The sequence below is a fragment of the Thunnus maccoyii genome, chromosome 7 (genome assembly GCF_910596095.1).
Source record: "Thunnus maccoyii chromosome 7, fThuMac1.1, whole genome shotgun sequence".
Taxonomy (NCBI): Eukaryota; Metazoa; Chordata; class Actinopteri; order Scombriformes; family Scombridae; genus Thunnus; species Thunnus maccoyii.
In genome coordinates, this window is record NC_056539.1 from 11,026,699 (window position 1) to 11,043,411 (window position 16,713).

The window sequence follows — 16,713 nt, forward strand, 5'->3', positions numbered from 1 at the left end:
CACTGGATGGTTTGAAGGAACAGGTGACTTCCCTCACTGAGGACTAGCCACGGTCAACACACAGCAGTAAGCCCCTCCCAGAACACCCAGCAGGATGATCCCCTCTCTCAACCAGAGCAGCCAGCAGCTACACCACACGCTCAGATGGTCCCATTAGACCAGATAATCCCACTGCAAAAGCAGATATTGTGTTACTGATTAACTCAAATGGAAAATTCATTGATGAGAAAAGGCTTTTCCCCAAGCACAAGGTGGCAAAACTTTGGTGTCCAAACAGAGGCAGCCATGGGTATTCTGTCTGAGTCTTGGCTCCCAAATCTACATCCTAATCCACACAGGTACAAATGACCTGGGGGGCACAACAGAAGAGAGTGGACCTGTCTCTTAGAGCTGAGAAGGCATGTCACACCTTCCCTAACTCTAAGATAGTGATGTCCTCTCTGTTACCTGTAGGATTTCCATCCACACACAATACAGAAAGTGAACGTCAGCATCTCTAGAGACTATGAATTATGGCCAAATGTTCGCGTTGCCAACTACCCCTCTGTACAAGATCTTTATGATCATGTACACTTCTTCATGGAAGCAATTCCACTCTTCACTAAGACACTGAAAGATGTCACACTGAACCAAAGAGGAAGACTCAACAGGAGGAGCAACACAGGAACCCCCAGCACCCCAACAACAGAGAGGCACCTCCTAGGACCTGCCAACAGCATGCTGAGGAGAGCCTGCCAATCCAGGTCCAAGCAGCACCTACAACCACCACCAGGGCACAGACCTCAAGAGAGCATCAGCCATACCCAGTCTGCACAAACCAACCCCAGACCCAAGACCTTGCCACCTCTCAGACCTTTCACACCACCACCATCACCTCCACAGCAGCTGCAGCAGCAGGAACAGAGATAGCCAGGCAGACCGTTCTATCCTGAGGTGGTCAGAGGAGCGGCAGACCCCACCCACCATGAACTGAGATCCATCAGGACATGCTGAGTACATTATGCTCTCATTTTATGAGCCACAGTCATGGTCAGTGGTAATGAGCAGGTAGTGGTTCTTTAACAAAAGGTCCACAAACTAAACTAAACACTGTATATACACACAAGTTAAGAACTTGAATTTATGGTCTATATAATCATCACATTGCAAATTTATTTTATGTTCAAAACAGTCATTTCTTTCTTCTCATTTTAAAATGGAAATCTGTTACAGTTGCAATGAAATCATTTCACATATCTGTGGAAGGTTAATGATGCCAATATTGATGTTAATATTGTTATTTTGCAGGACACTTGGTGCAAAGGAGATGCCTCCACTGGTTTCCCCCTACCTACAGAGAGTTTATAGTCCTATCAACAAAACTAAATGGAGTCAACCAGGGTAGAGACTCAGGAGGAATGTTGATATGGTATAAGTCAGAACTAGCAGACTCAATAGAAATAATGAAAAAAGGGAAATATCACATTTGGTTAAAAATTTAAAAAAGATATAATTTCCACTGAGAAAACTGTTTTTTTAATGTGCAATTTATATTCTCCCAGTAGAATCTCCATATTTCAATGAGGAGATTTTCACCATCATAGAAGAAGAGATCAGTCATTTCCAGGCCCAGGGATCTGTGCTGATCACTGGAGATTTTAACGCTAGAACTGGTGCGGACTTTACTAATACTGAAGGTGACAGTTACATCACCAGAGCTAACCTTAACTTCCCTATCCTTCCCAACAGGAATAACTATGACAAAAACACAAACAAGAGTAGAAAACACTGCGCACTGAGTCTGTCTGTACATTGTCAATGGAAGGCTGCAAGGGGACTCCTTTGGACATGATACATATTGTTCAAACCTTGGCAGCAGTACTGTTGATTATTCTATAACAGATTTAGACCAAACCTCTTTGAGAGCCTTAATGATGAAAGAAAAAACACCTCTATCAGATCACTTTGTATCTGAAAAGAGCAGACACAGCTAACATATGTTCTCAGCCCTGTAAGCTGTACAAAATAAACAAGCAATACACATGGGCACAGAACAGCCTGGAGCAGCAGGAAGCAATGGACAGTGAAGATATCCAGTCTCTTCAAGACTCCTTTTCTGGTCCAGATCTACCCTCAGAATACAGAAAATGTAGAGCTGTGTCTGGCAAGCATTAACTGCATATTTGATCATTTGCCTCATTATCAAACTTAAAATGCAAATAAAACAACCAAAGAAAACGAACAGGGAAAGGTGGTTTGATTCAGACTGCAAAACCATTAGGAAGACATTAAGAAAAGCCTCAAACCAAAAATACAGGAATCCAGACAGCCAGGAGCTCTGCCTTATGCCATGGACACACTACATGACGTTCAAAGTCATCAGATCACTGTACTGTTTACACTACACAACCGTTTGTCTTGTAATTGGGAATCCTGAAGATGTTGTGGTTTGCACACTACATAACTGATCGGTGACAGGGGGGTCACACATTACAAGATCTTTCATCAGAAGGAAACCTGGCGAGTCTGTCTGGTCTCCAAACTACGTTATGTTACAAAAACACATGCGAGAAGAGACACAGGAAATGACACAATACCATGTGCATAATAAAAGTAAGTAAGGTAAATAAAAATTCTTGCAATGAAAACGTAGCGGCCTGCCTGATCAGGTTACAAATACTGAAAAGCTTACGTGAATGCCCCCCCAATACAAATTGATGCATGATAAGACTGGGTTCAGGGAGCTGCTGCAGATGACAGCAGGTGTTTGCTCTGCTGTCACCACCCCGTGTCTTGTGCTCTCATTGGCTGTAACTTGTCGCTGCCCTCATTGCCAGTCACAACACTTATCAGACTTCAGGATTAGGGCTCCATGATAGGTCCAGATATTTAGCTTGCTTCGTATCTTACGGGCGCTTGTGAGGTATTGGCAAGCTCTCGGCAAGCTCTCAGATCGCATTTTTCAACAGTTCACAGACAGTGATAGAGCGCCGATTTGCCTCTGATCTGGGGCTTTTGTCAGTGATCTCCAAAAACTGTTGGTGTGGCTAAAATCGTGTAGTGTGAACTTGGCATTAATTACTGTGAGACTCTAAAACACACTGAGAGCAAAAAAAAAAAAGAAAAATATCTACAAAACTAATTAAAATTAATTGAAGAGTCTCTGGGGTCAAATAAATTCTGGGAAAATTGGAACTTATTTACCAAGAAACATTACAACGAACAGTCCATTTCAAAGAATCAAGCTCAAGAACAGAATTTCAGAAAAACTCAAATATCTTGAAAGAGCTATTAAGAATCATCAGATCCCAGTGGATTACCACATTATCCCAGAATTAGAACTGGAAGACAAACTGAACATTACGCAGCCCAAAAAAGCATGCAAGCCTGATGGCATCTTAAATGAGATCTTAAAATATACCAACAGAAAATGCAAATTGGCCATCATAAAGATATTCAACTTGGCACTTAGTGTGGGTCATTTCCCTGAAAGCTGGAGTGAAGGGCTGATCACATCCATCTTCAAGAATGGAGACAAATTTGATCCCAACAACTACAGAGGCATCTGTGTAAGTAGTAAGTTTTTTGGCAGCATTCTAAATTCAAGAATTATGGACTTCCTCATTGAGCACAGTGTCAAAAATCAGATTGGATTCCTTCCAAATGATAGAACAGCTGACCACATTTTCACCCGACACACACTAATTGATAAATATGTAAATCAAAATAAAGACACAATTCATGCATGCTTTGTTGATTTCAAAAAAGCTTTTGATTCAGTCTAGCATGACGGATTACTTTTTAAACTAATAGGAACTGGTTTGGGGGGGGGGGAGTATTTTGATGTAATTAAATCAACATATGATAATAACAAATTGACTGTCAAAATTGAAGATAAACACGGAGACATCTTCCCACAGGGTAGAGGGGTGAAGAAAGGCTGCAACCTCAGCCCCATCCTCTTCAATATTCATATTAATGAACTTGCATTGTTATTAGAACAATCACCAGCACCTGGCCTCACTATTCAAGACACAGAAATCAAGTGTCTGTTTTAAGCAGATGACTTGGTAATACTGTCAAGAAGACCAAAATTATCACCTTCCAAAAAAGATCAACATTACTGAGAAATGGCCCAAGATTTTAAATAGGTGGGACCAAAATAGAACAAACAAATACCTATACTTACCTAGGTTGACAAATTCTACAGGAAATTTCTGCTCTGCTGTGAAGGAACTCAAAGAAAAGACAAAAAGGGCTTTCTATGCCATCAAGTGTTCAGTTCAAATCCAAATTCCAATTAGGAAATGGCTAAAAATATTTAAATCAGTTATAGAATCGATTGCATTGTACGGTAGTGGGGTATGGGACCTGTTACTACAAAATGATGGGACAAAAGTCCAACTGAAACTCTGCATGCAGGGCTGAATTAGGCCAATATCCATTACTTCTAAGTATTCAAAAAAGATCTATCAAATTCTGGAGCCATATTAAAAAAGAGCGACCCTGCCTGTTACCATTATAAAACCCTTGCCTGCTAAGAGTTGAACATAGAAAGGAGTCCCCTCAGGCTGGCTGACCTTTCACCTTCTGACATCACAAGTCCCAGCCATCCTCCAAGCAGTTACCCTATTACTCAGAGGATTAGACCTAACCAAATTATAACTAAAGAAAAAGAAAAAGATGTTACTTATTGGAATGATATTACACACTCACAACACAAACTAGAAACATATTTGGCCCTCAACAGACAGTATACTGTGGAAGACTACCTAACCACAGTAACTGATAAGAACATGAGAAAGAAATTGAGAAGACTGAGTGACCATAGTCTGGCAATAGATAAAGGAAGACCTGGCTGCCCAGAGAGGACAGGCTGTGCTGTCATAGTGATGAGGGAGCTGTAGAGATAGAATTACACTTTCTAAAAGAAAGTAAAAACTACAGAAATATTAGGGAGGAAATCTTTCCAAACCTTGAAAAAAAAAATGCCCTGAATTCTGAAGTCTGACAGAAAGGGAGTAATTACCCCTCATTCTGGGGTAAAAGACAAAATGTACAGTGTTGGCTGCTAAATATGTCACTTCCAGCCACAACAAAAGAGACAACCAGTAGGACTTAGACAGACAGACATTTATAAATATACTTGTACTTACCATATTCTACTTACCGCTACCATCTCCTTTTGTTCTTTTTTTGTTTTTATGTTATTTATAGACTAATGGCTTTCTTGTATTATCCCTACTATTAACATCTCTTTATTTTATCATCAGTAGATTTTCTTTTGTTATCAATGGAACAATGGATATCTTGAATTACTACTAACATCTATTTATTTTATTATCAGTAGATTAACACTTGCATTGTTTTTGTTTGTCTTTTTCTTTGTCTTGCATTGTTAAAGATTGAAATTGTACCAATACTAACTTGATTACTATTCTATTTATTTATTCTATTAACTAATATTGTTTTTTCACATTATTTTTGTTAATTTCATTCCTTAACATTGTCTTTCATAATTGTAATTGTGCTTTGGCAGCACATGTCAAATGTCATGTCAATAAAGCCTATTAAATTGAACAGAATTGAACTGATTCCTTCATTCATCTGCCATAATGGGAGCTCTGGGTCATACAATCTAGAAAATAAAATACAGCTGCCTGTGATGGGGCTCCTAGAGGCTGAATAATCACCGGGTTTTGTTGCGGCAGCAAAGATAATAAAGCATTTTTATGACGCCATAAAAATGCCTGTTTAAGACAGCTTTTCTGTGTTTTTTCAGGCCCACTGCAGAATATTAAACACAATTTTTGATGTTGCATTAGCTTTACAAACATAGCTATTTGTTCCATTGACTTTTAAATGTGCAAATCAAAACTTTCCATTATTCACATGTCAGTGCACACTCATAACAGATATTTTGCTTGAGCTTTTAGCCTGCTTTACAGAAAATCCCTCACTGAATTATTTAGTCGTGTTTTTTACATTAACTGTTTAAAACCAACAGCTCTTTGCAAAAAGGCAAATATTTGCCATTCATATCACTGCTCGCTGCAATGTTCACTTGACACTCAGAGAGACTGAGCATCATGAGTTACTGAGCTTACATACATGTGAATGCAACACTTTTTGAAAGGCGAAAAGTGCTATGAGAACAAATTCTACAGATCAGTAAATGGTTGCTAATGTGTCTTAGACTTGACCGTCCACGTTTAAATGTCACACTCAGAGGATTTTAAACTGCTGTGCGTTATTATTATCAACAGTCAGCGATGTACACAAAAGGCCTGGTGTGAATTCTCACCACAGTGTACTTAAGCTCATTTTCAACACTTTGGTTGCTTCATTATTCCCCTGGTTAACGGGATACAAAGAGCCTCTGCTCAGTCAGCACAGAGTGGTGTGTAACGCTGTTTCATCCCACACCACGATGGAGCCCAGTGTCCCTCAAGGCTGTTCTTTAACAAATCCCATTCATTTAATAAGCGGCAGCCAATAGCACAGGATTAGATTTAGCAAGGGTGTTTGATATGGAAAAATGGTAGAATTACACCATGAAAATAAAGAAGAAGAGGAACTTGGAGAAGGGAAGCGGATAGGGTGACAGACTAGGCACCGGATGGATTTCAGGAAGGTGACTTTTTTTTTGTAAAGGCAGTGATGAGGACCCTGCTGTGATTGAGGATCGTAAAAAGGGTACAGATACGGTTAGACGGCAGTTGACTTGCCTCATGTTGTACCACACTGGAGTTCAAGAGGCTATCAAAACATTATTCCAGAGAGAGTCAGAACAATGACCAGAGGAGTAATAAAAGACAAAGTCAGGCAGATAGGGAGCGAGGGAGAAAAAAGCCAGTAAGGGAGAGACAGGAAAGATGGGAGACACGGGGAGGGAGAGGCAGAGAAATCAATAGACTTCTATATGCAGCATTGAGAATATGCCCTCTCGCTGCTCCAGACAGCCTATCCAAGGACTCCAACAGCCAGCAGAGAAGCTGAACATCTATCCACAGTCCCATACTGATAATACGCCACCCCAGCCTGTCCCTGTCTCCATTTATCTCCTTCTTTGCCCCCTCCACCCCCAAGCGCACACTCCAACCTATTGGCTCTTCTCCTCCAAATTTAACACTCTAATTTGGTTGAGGGCCGGCTGCTTTGTTATTGATGTTGCTAGACGTCTGATCCATCTTGAGTCCGGGACAAGGCTCGAGTCAAGATTGCTATAACTCAGAGGCATCCCGTTTCCTGTTTGCCAGCTCTAAGACAGAGTATCAGACTGGTAATTTAAAGGCTGGACAGACAGCCAACATAAAGTAGCTGCATCCACTTGCCGTGCTTTGTCACCCCCAACGGCTGTACGCCAGAGAGCCTGCAGGTTATTGAACAATTAAATGTCATTGGGATTGTATTTTTTGTGATGTTAGAAACTTAAGGATTATACAATATGGAAATTAAGATATGAGTAATTAAAGCGGACATTTAAATTAAATTTGTTTACTTTCTCACTGTAAACAGGAAAACAATGTTCACAGCGGAGGATTAAGACATATTCTCTGTGTGTATGTTCATATGTGATGGTGCAAAATGTGGGATGGATTATCGAGGTTTACTCCTGCACACTGGGGTTTCTTCACATATATTTTAGTTTTGTATGTGTGTGTACCTCCACCCATCTGTGTGGGTTTAGCTGGAGGCCAGAGCGATGGGGAATTGGAAAGCTGGATGTGGCATTATATACCAGTGTCTTATCACTCTGATATATGGCAAAACAGGACACAGAGGGCTGAGACTGTTCTGATAACAGCACGATGAATGAAGATTGGAGGGAAGTACAGAAATGTAAAGAGAGAAAGGAAGGAAGGAAAGAAAAAAGAAGGTTAGGGGGAACAATGTGCTCTCTAGAGGCCCATGGGACTATGTTAGTGTAGTGTCTGATCATTAATTAAAGAGGTTTATGTACTCCCACCTACAGCCTTGTAGAGGACACACTCACCCCTCTCTCCCTCTTACTCCATCCTCTCCCTCCCCTTCTTCTTTCCCTGAGCTGTCCATCCTTTTGCCCTTTCCCTCCTCTCTGTCTCTATCTCTCTGGAATGGGCAGACAACCAGTGCTGTAATTTTCTCTGTACTATAACTGACAACTACAAAAGGTCACACAGGGGGAGGGGTCTCACGCTTCTAATCACTCAACAAGAGCAGGGCCACTCAGTCCATTCAAATGTCACCAAATCAGAAATACTGATAAAGAAGAAAAAAAATGTTCTTGTACCCTTGTATTCATGATTTTTTTTTATTTCCACGTGTTACACTAGTGATACACTAGTGAGTATTAAGACTACCATTCAATCAGGAAACAGCAGAGAGTCTCTGTCATACTAAAGTGTCCTTCCAAATTCCCATTTAAGTGTTTACATGTTCCCTAATTAAATGATTGGATGAGGGTTTGCGGTCATGCTCCACAGTAAGCACGCAGAAAATGTGAATCATACGGAATCAAGCACCCCAACCCAGGCAAACAAGATAGACCTGTGTTGAGTTGTGGCACTGTTATAGGTTTGCTGCTGTGCTTTCTCCTGAAACCACAGTTTTATCAGAAAATCCTCCTCCTGTTGTTATTAAATGGAAGAAGGCCAGGCCCCACTTCACAATCTCCTGTAAACTAGAAAACTTGACCAAAGATGGTTCCCCTAGGAGAGACACATTACTCGGAAAATGGTCACTGCTGGTGTTAGTTATTCTCAAAACATGAAGAATTTTACAGTACATTACACTTTCATCTGTCAAATGTATCCTTAAAGGTTTGCACCACTTCTTTTGACAGAATGAAGTTTCTGTCTCAATGTTTCTTCTGATTCAGGTTAGCTTGAGGTGTATGCATTGTGAAAAGGCTGTTATTGTGGTTACTAGTGGCATAACACCGCCATGTAAATGCATCTAGAGTACTTAATCTGTACCAGTTGTGACCTCTCTGTGCTTGTGGAGAAAAGTTTTAGAAGTGCACTTTACTGAGCTGGATGACTAATGATCTAAGTCATCGTTTTAAAAATGTATTTTCAAAACCCAGAAAATACCAGATGTGCTAAGCTAAGGATGAATGAATGGCATTAGTCTTGCAGAAACCCACAATAAATATTGCAGTCCTTCTAGACAGATACATAAAACATTAAGTAAACACATTTTGGTTGTTACGATTACAAATTTAGTCAAGGAAGAAGGCGAGTGGCCCTAAGAATACAGAGTTTGTTATGTGAATTTACTCGCTGCCACAGTAGCAGGTCCATTAACTATCAAAAGAAATCAATGGTGAGACAAACAGCACAGACACTGCTATTATTGTAAACACGAACAACAAGTTTGAGGATAGAGTGCAAGAGAAGAAAGTTGAGCTAAACAGGAGAGAGAGAGAGAGAACAAGTGATCATGAACAAACTAGAGAATGAGAAAGGAGAAGAGACTGCAGTCAATTACGAGTCCCATCTTGTAGTTTGTGTCTACATTGATTTGTTGGGGACTAGGATCTCTGCCTCTCTTCAGTTCACCTAATTGCACTCACTCTGACCCACTAATTACTTCACTAAGACCTAGTTGGTCTCCCCTCGCTGCACTGCCTTGCTGTCTGGAGCTGTCTCTATACCAATGTGGGAGGGGGAAAGAAAGAGACTGTGAAGGCAAAAAGAGAGAACAAGGCTGGATTAAGAATGCATGATGTGTGTCAGAGTAACAGAGGCAGGGGAGATGTCGAATGAAACAACAAGAGACAGACATAGTAAGGAAATAGAGGGGAATATATCTGAGGTGGTTTGTAGGGGCCGTGAACTCAGGTGGAGGGCATGCAGCAGTGTTAACATACTGCTGTTACTGTATGTATGTCCTCAGAACAACGGTGATATGAATGATCTTTCTGGCTCTTATTGAGCTGCATACATAATTAAATGATTTGCTATTGATTGGATAATCACTCATAATCACGAAGATAATAGTGACAGTGAAGTTCATTCATCGGCTACACTGCGGTGCTTACATACCTGATGGGATGAGCCCAAAGGCCCAGTTGGGTACGAGGATGCCGAAAGGGTTGTTTGAGTCTTTGCTGTCTTTCGTCACCGGGGCTTTGTGGTCCTCAGACTTTGGACTCACACCTTTGAAAGGTGTCCAACGACTTCCCAACACAAATGACTCAGACACTGCAGACCTGGATTCCATTTCTGTGGCGCTGACTTTGGAGTCCGATGTGACGGTGGTCAACTGAATGACGCCTGTACTTGTTTGAGATCCTTCGCTGGATGCTGAAGTGGCTGAGAAGCTGCCCTGCTGGTTGGGTGCGCTTGTTGTTTTCTCCGTCTCTCCCTGAACCCATGAAACGGAAATAGACAACTCCTTGGTGGAGGAGCTGTCGGAGGATATTTCTGTGGTGGCTGCTGTAGTGGTAGGATCTGTCCTCTGTGTGTCTCTGGTTGTCAGAAGCCCTGCTGTGCTCACTTCAGAGGTTGTCAGCAACTCCATCAAGGCCTCTGGTGTAGAAGTCACCACCTTGGCTTCACCATGACTGGGGTCTCTGCCTGTGTCTTTGCTGTGCTTCCTGAAAACAGGAGTGAAACCTGAATTTGAACTACTTTCTCCTCTACGTGAAGAAGCAGAGGCGAGGTTGTCAGTAGGCCGGCGGACATAGAGGATCTCCCCTCTGGCCTCCTCAGCTGTCTCTGGCCCCTGGGAGCCCAGAGGTGGAGTGGTGGCGGGCTGCTCCACTAGCTGCCACTGGGACAGAGTAGTGTGCTCCGCCACAGTCACAAGCTCACTCTGGCCTTGTCTGAGTGAAGACTCTGTTTCTAGACTGACTTTACTGCTGGGCAAGTCATTGGTGTTCACATTCAATCCAAAGCCACCAGGAAAGTTGCTCTCTTCTCCGCTCCCCTCTATCTCCCTCTCCTCTCCTGACGCAGTTCTGGCAGCTGAAGGAGTATTAGCCTCTTCCCCATCCTGGTCCCTCCCCTCGCCTGAATAGTTTTCCGGGTTGTCCTGTCGAAGAGAGGTGGGCAGGGTCATTACCCCAAGGGGCCCTGATTTGGCTTCCATGGGCTCCCAGGTCGGCCGTTTACCAACATAGACCACATTTCCAGAGGGGCCTGGTTTGGAGCCACGCATGGACTTGATGGCCCACCGAAACGGACTGCTGGGGGCGGGAGCAAAAGCCGGGCCTCCTCTGGGACCCTTAGGGCCGGATATGTTGATGTGTCCACTGGGTGCTGATCTCTCATTGGGACCTGATGCCGTGTGTCCTACAGGGAACAGAAAGCCAGAATGGAGTAATTAATATGATTCCATTATCAGGGCTGGGGAAGCGTGGGGGTGGAATTAATTTTATGGATGTGGAATTAGCAATTAAATCTCAAGGCTGGCTTACATGAGCCCCATGGAACTCTTACAGGGAGCAGTGTTTCAAACTTTGTATCTTCAGAGTGGATGGCTCTATTGAGACCTGACCACGGCCCAGTGTGTTTACTGGTATGTTTTTGGACTATGTCTCTGAGTTGTTTGATTGCATATGGTCTATTTTGTGACCACACAGCAATAGGATAATACAGTCAATCAACTGTAGTTGTGTGTGTATAAACTGAAGGAGAAACTAAGATCACATCCTTTAGGATTCTGTCCCAGCTGTGCATAGAGCTTACCGTGAAACAAATAGATGTAGGTTTTAAGTATGGAGTTTAATGTATAGAGAGAAACATGAAAATATTCATGACTGAGTAAGCAAAAATCAAAGGTAAAGTAAAATGTAAATTAAAAAAACACTTTTACTACTTTTTACATATTAACAAAACAGCTTATAGTGTGTTTAGTAATACACACTCAGTGCTTTATGTATGCATAATCAGTATATACACATTAAAATGTAACTGGGAGTTAAGCTGAATTTTTCTTGTAATGTTTTTTCTTCCCTAAGCTGTAGATAAGCTGTAGCTTTTGGTGCAGTAGACAGAAATTTACTGTAAGTTGGATGTTTTGGACTTCTTTCCTCACCGATGGAGCAGATCATCAGTGTGGTTGCTAAAGTTATTGGTGCTATAGACAAAGATGGGAGTCACCCCTTGTGGAGGCCTGTGAACACACACACACACATTCATGCACACAGACCACCAAAAGGATGGAGGGGTGTATTCAAAGTAATTTCACACTTCTCTTCTCTGTCTTTTTTTTTCTTTATTCCCTGTGGATTCTTTTACCCCAAAACAACCTCCTTGCCTGTGGTGAGAGAAGTCATGTGTAAAAACGCAGGAACACTTGCAAGATGATAAGCAAATGACTTGCTCCGCAACGAGCCCCATCTAGACCTGTTTATTTAGATGAAGTAGCCCACTGTACCTTATCTGCTTACGGCTTTAAACCAGACACTGTCTGCACCATCAATAATTCATTCTGTCTGCATGTGTGACTCACGGCTGGTGTGTGTTTGTGATTTTTAGAGCAGCAGTGCAGTCGCGTTACTGAGAGGCCCAGTTAGCGTTGTTACCATCATCATCCCTCAGCTTTGTTTGGCTGTCCTTAGTTCAGTTAACATGTCTGAGCAGGGGGTATGCAACACAACCTTGCACAAGAAATTACCACGAGAGGGGGAACATACACAAATATGTCCATGCATAAAATATTAAAATATATGTAAATTATTCAAGAGGTCTGCTGTTGCCTTATGCCTAAGTGAGGTTTATGAGCCTGAGGTTCATTTCCATAAGAGCCATGTAGCCCAGCGTAATTGTCCTATTAATAATCCAAATAGCTAATTACATACTTTTACTGCACACACTGATGAAAGCGAGAATAATTAAACACATTAATCTGGTTTGATCATCTATGTAATGACCCATGTAATAAATAAAATGAGACAATTAGGCATAGGTTTGGATGATTTCATGGTGCTATTTAGAGCACGGTTAAAGTTCAGCTCTGCAACTGTAAATCTGTTGGTGGGAAAAGCCGCAACTCAACACTGAAATTCTGCAAAACAAACTTATAATAAACCCCACAGACGGTAATTGTGTGCTTCCACTGTGAGTGGTTCTGCTGTGTTGACTCCACTTTGCTGGAGTAAATGGGCTGAGAGAATCCCTCGGGTCAGGCAGACATGATATTAAATTGTGAGAATGGAGGCTGACAATGAGAGAGAGAGAGCGATGGTACACTTGCCACCTCTGCCCATCTGCAGATATGGCGTCTAATAAAAAAAGACTGAGGAGAAGTTACTGCATGGTCATGACAGGAGCATCTACACTGAGTATCAGCGCACAGACCCCCAGTTTCTTATATCACATAAATTTAGTCTCCTCAGCTGAGGAGAATGGTGCGAAACAGACATCTACTCCTTTGACAGACAGTCACACTTCCATCTAGAGCTTATTCAAATTCTACAAGCTTTTGTTGATGGTATATAAGTACACTTGAAGCTTAGGAAAATAATAGTTCATTTCAATAAAATTTAACAAAATATTTTGATTTGTGGGAGAAATGACTGAAGTTATCATTCTACATTCATTTTCAAATTTTCAAAAACATTTGATTCAATACTTGAAGCTTAATCCTTCTTGGATGCACTGTCTGCACTGCAAAGCTTTGCATCCCCCTCAATCAAAGAGGCAACATGGCACCATCGATTACTAAGAAATGTTGAGATCCAAGGGATTGCCTGCGTTGTGCAATAACAGAGTTAATTCAGCTCACTGATGCTAGTTTAAGAAGAGACACTAGATGGTCAAAGTTGATAGTTGTGAGTTGATAGTGATAATATAATTATCTGCCTGAATATCTACTGTAAAAATGAACTCACACCCAAGGGTTATCTTTTATTGGAACATAGACCTTAAAATCTATGAATAGAACATAGACTGGAAGAGAGTTTGGAATAATATTACACTAACTTCATGTAATTATAACCATCAGTTACTAAATTATAAAGTTATTCATAGGTTTTATTTATCTCCAAGAAAATGTTGCCAACTTAAATTGACTCAAAGCCCTGTATGTTTACTATGTTCACAAAAATGAAATCCGAACATACATACACATGTTGTCTGAGGGTTAAAACCTTCTGGATACAAGTAGCAAGAGCCTTATCAGATATAATGGATGTAATTATACCCTGCCTTCCAAACATTATCTTATTGAATGATGATTATTCTCTTGCTTTATCAAACCATCAAAAAGAAACTGTTCTGTGGAGCAACAGAAGCAAAAAAAAGTAGTAATGAGATGGAAATATCTGCATGATCTAAATATACGCTATTGGCTTTGGTTGTTTTATAATGCTCTTTCTTTAGAAGTGTCAATAGAAGAGTACAGGGTATGAAGGCTGAGTCAACACAAGCTGTTGCTCTACCAATGGAAAAACTGAAATCATAACTAGTCACATTGTAGACTGTACACCTACATTGTGTAGGGATTATAATGTGTATGTGTATGGATGTATATATACAAGTGTATGTGTATATAAGTCAGTGTGAATATGTATATGTATTTTTTTGTTTATTGTGTCAATTGAAACTATGAATGTTATACTTGACACAAGCTATTAAAAAAGATGGATGGGAGTGCGGGGGTAAGGAGCAGGTTAAGTTATAATCAGGGTCATAGGAGGGCTAAATAGAGGTTTGAAAATTAGTTATAATAGATTGGGATCAAATTTTAATTTAAAGTTTTGCTAGGGCATAGCACACCAATGTGTTTATCTTGGGTTCTCTTGGGTACACATTCTTTTTCTGTATTATTCACATCATTTATTTTTGTATTTCATTTTATCTCACGATGTGAATGTAAATGTATGTACATTCATAATGCATATGTGATTTCCTTGGTGTATAGATGTAGATGTGTTATGCAATGTCAACACAATATTTCAGTTACTTGATTTTGATATGTAATGTCTCCTCCATAATGAAAGCAAAAGGGGGAATGAAAGGGAAACCCAATAAAAATTTGGTCATAAAAAAAAAGAAAAAAGAGAAACGACTCCTCCTCGTTCCCTATTCTCTATCTTCTCCTTTCTTCCCTCTCCCTCAGTCTACTCATCCCCCTCTTGTGTTGCTCATCCTCGCTGTAGTGATCATTACCGCCTACCTTCACAGAGCCACAGCCTAATTGGCAAAGACATAGATGGAGGTGAGAGCGAACGGCAGTGCAGCCCAACCTCCACGTTAATTGGATACAGCTGTGAATAATGCATGTGGACTAAAGCTTGGATTTTCATTAATACCTTGGGGGGTGGCATCAGATTTCAGGTAGCACAGCAGTGAGTATTTATATTAATAAAAGTGGCAATTGCTAGGTGAGAAAAGCCTATCACCGTTATTGAATCGTTCTTCTGGCTGTCTGTGGGAGAGTTTTACTCTTTCTTTGTATCCTCCCTTTAAGCTGATACCAAGGAGATGTTATTTGTGGTGGCCATTAGAAGCAAAGCTGCCTTTCTTCCACTCGAGGCTACACTTTCTTTCGGTTTCTTACATTCAGTGTAGCTTTCCACTACATTTCTCTACGTTTTGGCCAATAATCTGCATCTCTGCTGTAATTTGGCATTACTGTAGGTGCTCCAGTAGTTATTGGTCCAGAAACCTCCCAATCACGAGCCATTTGTCTAATCTTTAACCTTTACCCCTGTAGTGATAAACTACAGGAAGTTATTTAGGGTTTGGTTCCAGAGTGTTTTCAAAAAGACATGAGCTGAAAACATTAACCTGGTGACCTTTTCTATCTTTGTACATGCATGCATCACTGGGGGTAATTCACTCTGCTGTGGATGCTACCTGTCTGACAGGGCACACACACACACACACACACACACACACACACACACACAGTTAACTTAAAGCCCTACTCCAGCCAGTGTGACTTCCTGTTTAACGATTTATGTGATGTGGTTAATAGATTGCCATTGTAGTGCACTACGATGTGTCGGAGTGGTAGTGATAGCCTAACCCGTCCACTTACTACAGCATTGGCTCCATAGACTAAGTTACATGTCAGTAATAGAGATATGTGAAGTCCTTCGATGAAATCAGACAATGGCTTATTTATTGATGGATCATCTATCCTCAGCAATAACATCTCGCTTTATTTTATAGTAAATGTCTGTAAGTTTTCCTCCTCAGTGGCCAGGCCCGGTTCTATGAGGGTTCAAAAGCATGCATTGCACCATCAGTTTAATATTTTGCACCCTCAGTTGAAGTTTGAATAATAAACGCCAAACACAGAGGCGCATGGACTGTGTGGACGTCTCCATGAGCACCTGTTATTTTGATTCATGTATTTGAAGCAGTGCAATATGCAAAAGGGCTGAGTGAAGGTGAATATAGATCAGTGGATGTGGTGATTAATAAATACTCTCTTAGCCAGTCACATCACTGCTATCATAGATCTGAAACAGTTGTGCCACTCACAGTTAATGACAGCTCAACAAACGGAAAGCTTTTCTTCGGGAAATATCTGGATGGTTCAGAGCGTCACAACATGAACACACATCACCACAAATCTGCACCCAAAGACAGTTGTTTTCATCAGTTAGTACTATAATAACAATAGAAATAAAAAATAAAGACAATGATTTGGTGAAGCCGTTTATATGATTATATTGGACCAACGCTATTTCAGCAATAATTCTGATGTATCTCACCTCGTACATGGTCACATAGTTTAGTAATTAATGTTACATAACAGCGTTTGCACTGAAATGTGTTTCAAGGATAAAAC

The 16,713-nt window shown here is 41.0% G+C and overlaps 1 protein-coding gene across 7 annotated transcripts in view; it reads right to left on the reverse strand.

Annotated features, from left to right (window-relative positions):
* Positions 1–16,713, reverse strand: part of ncanb (neurocan b) — a 179,860-nt gene that overhangs the window by 69,988 nt on the left and 93,159 nt on the right. For all 7 annotated transcript variants that reach the window (XM_042417391.1, XM_042417396.1, XM_042417393.1 and 4 more), the window contains one exon: positions 10,008–11,258. In XM_042417391.1, coding sequence (XP_042273325.1) covers positions 10,008–11,258 — 1,251 coding nt within the window. The remainder of the gene's footprint in view (positions 1–10,007; positions 11,259–16,713) is intronic.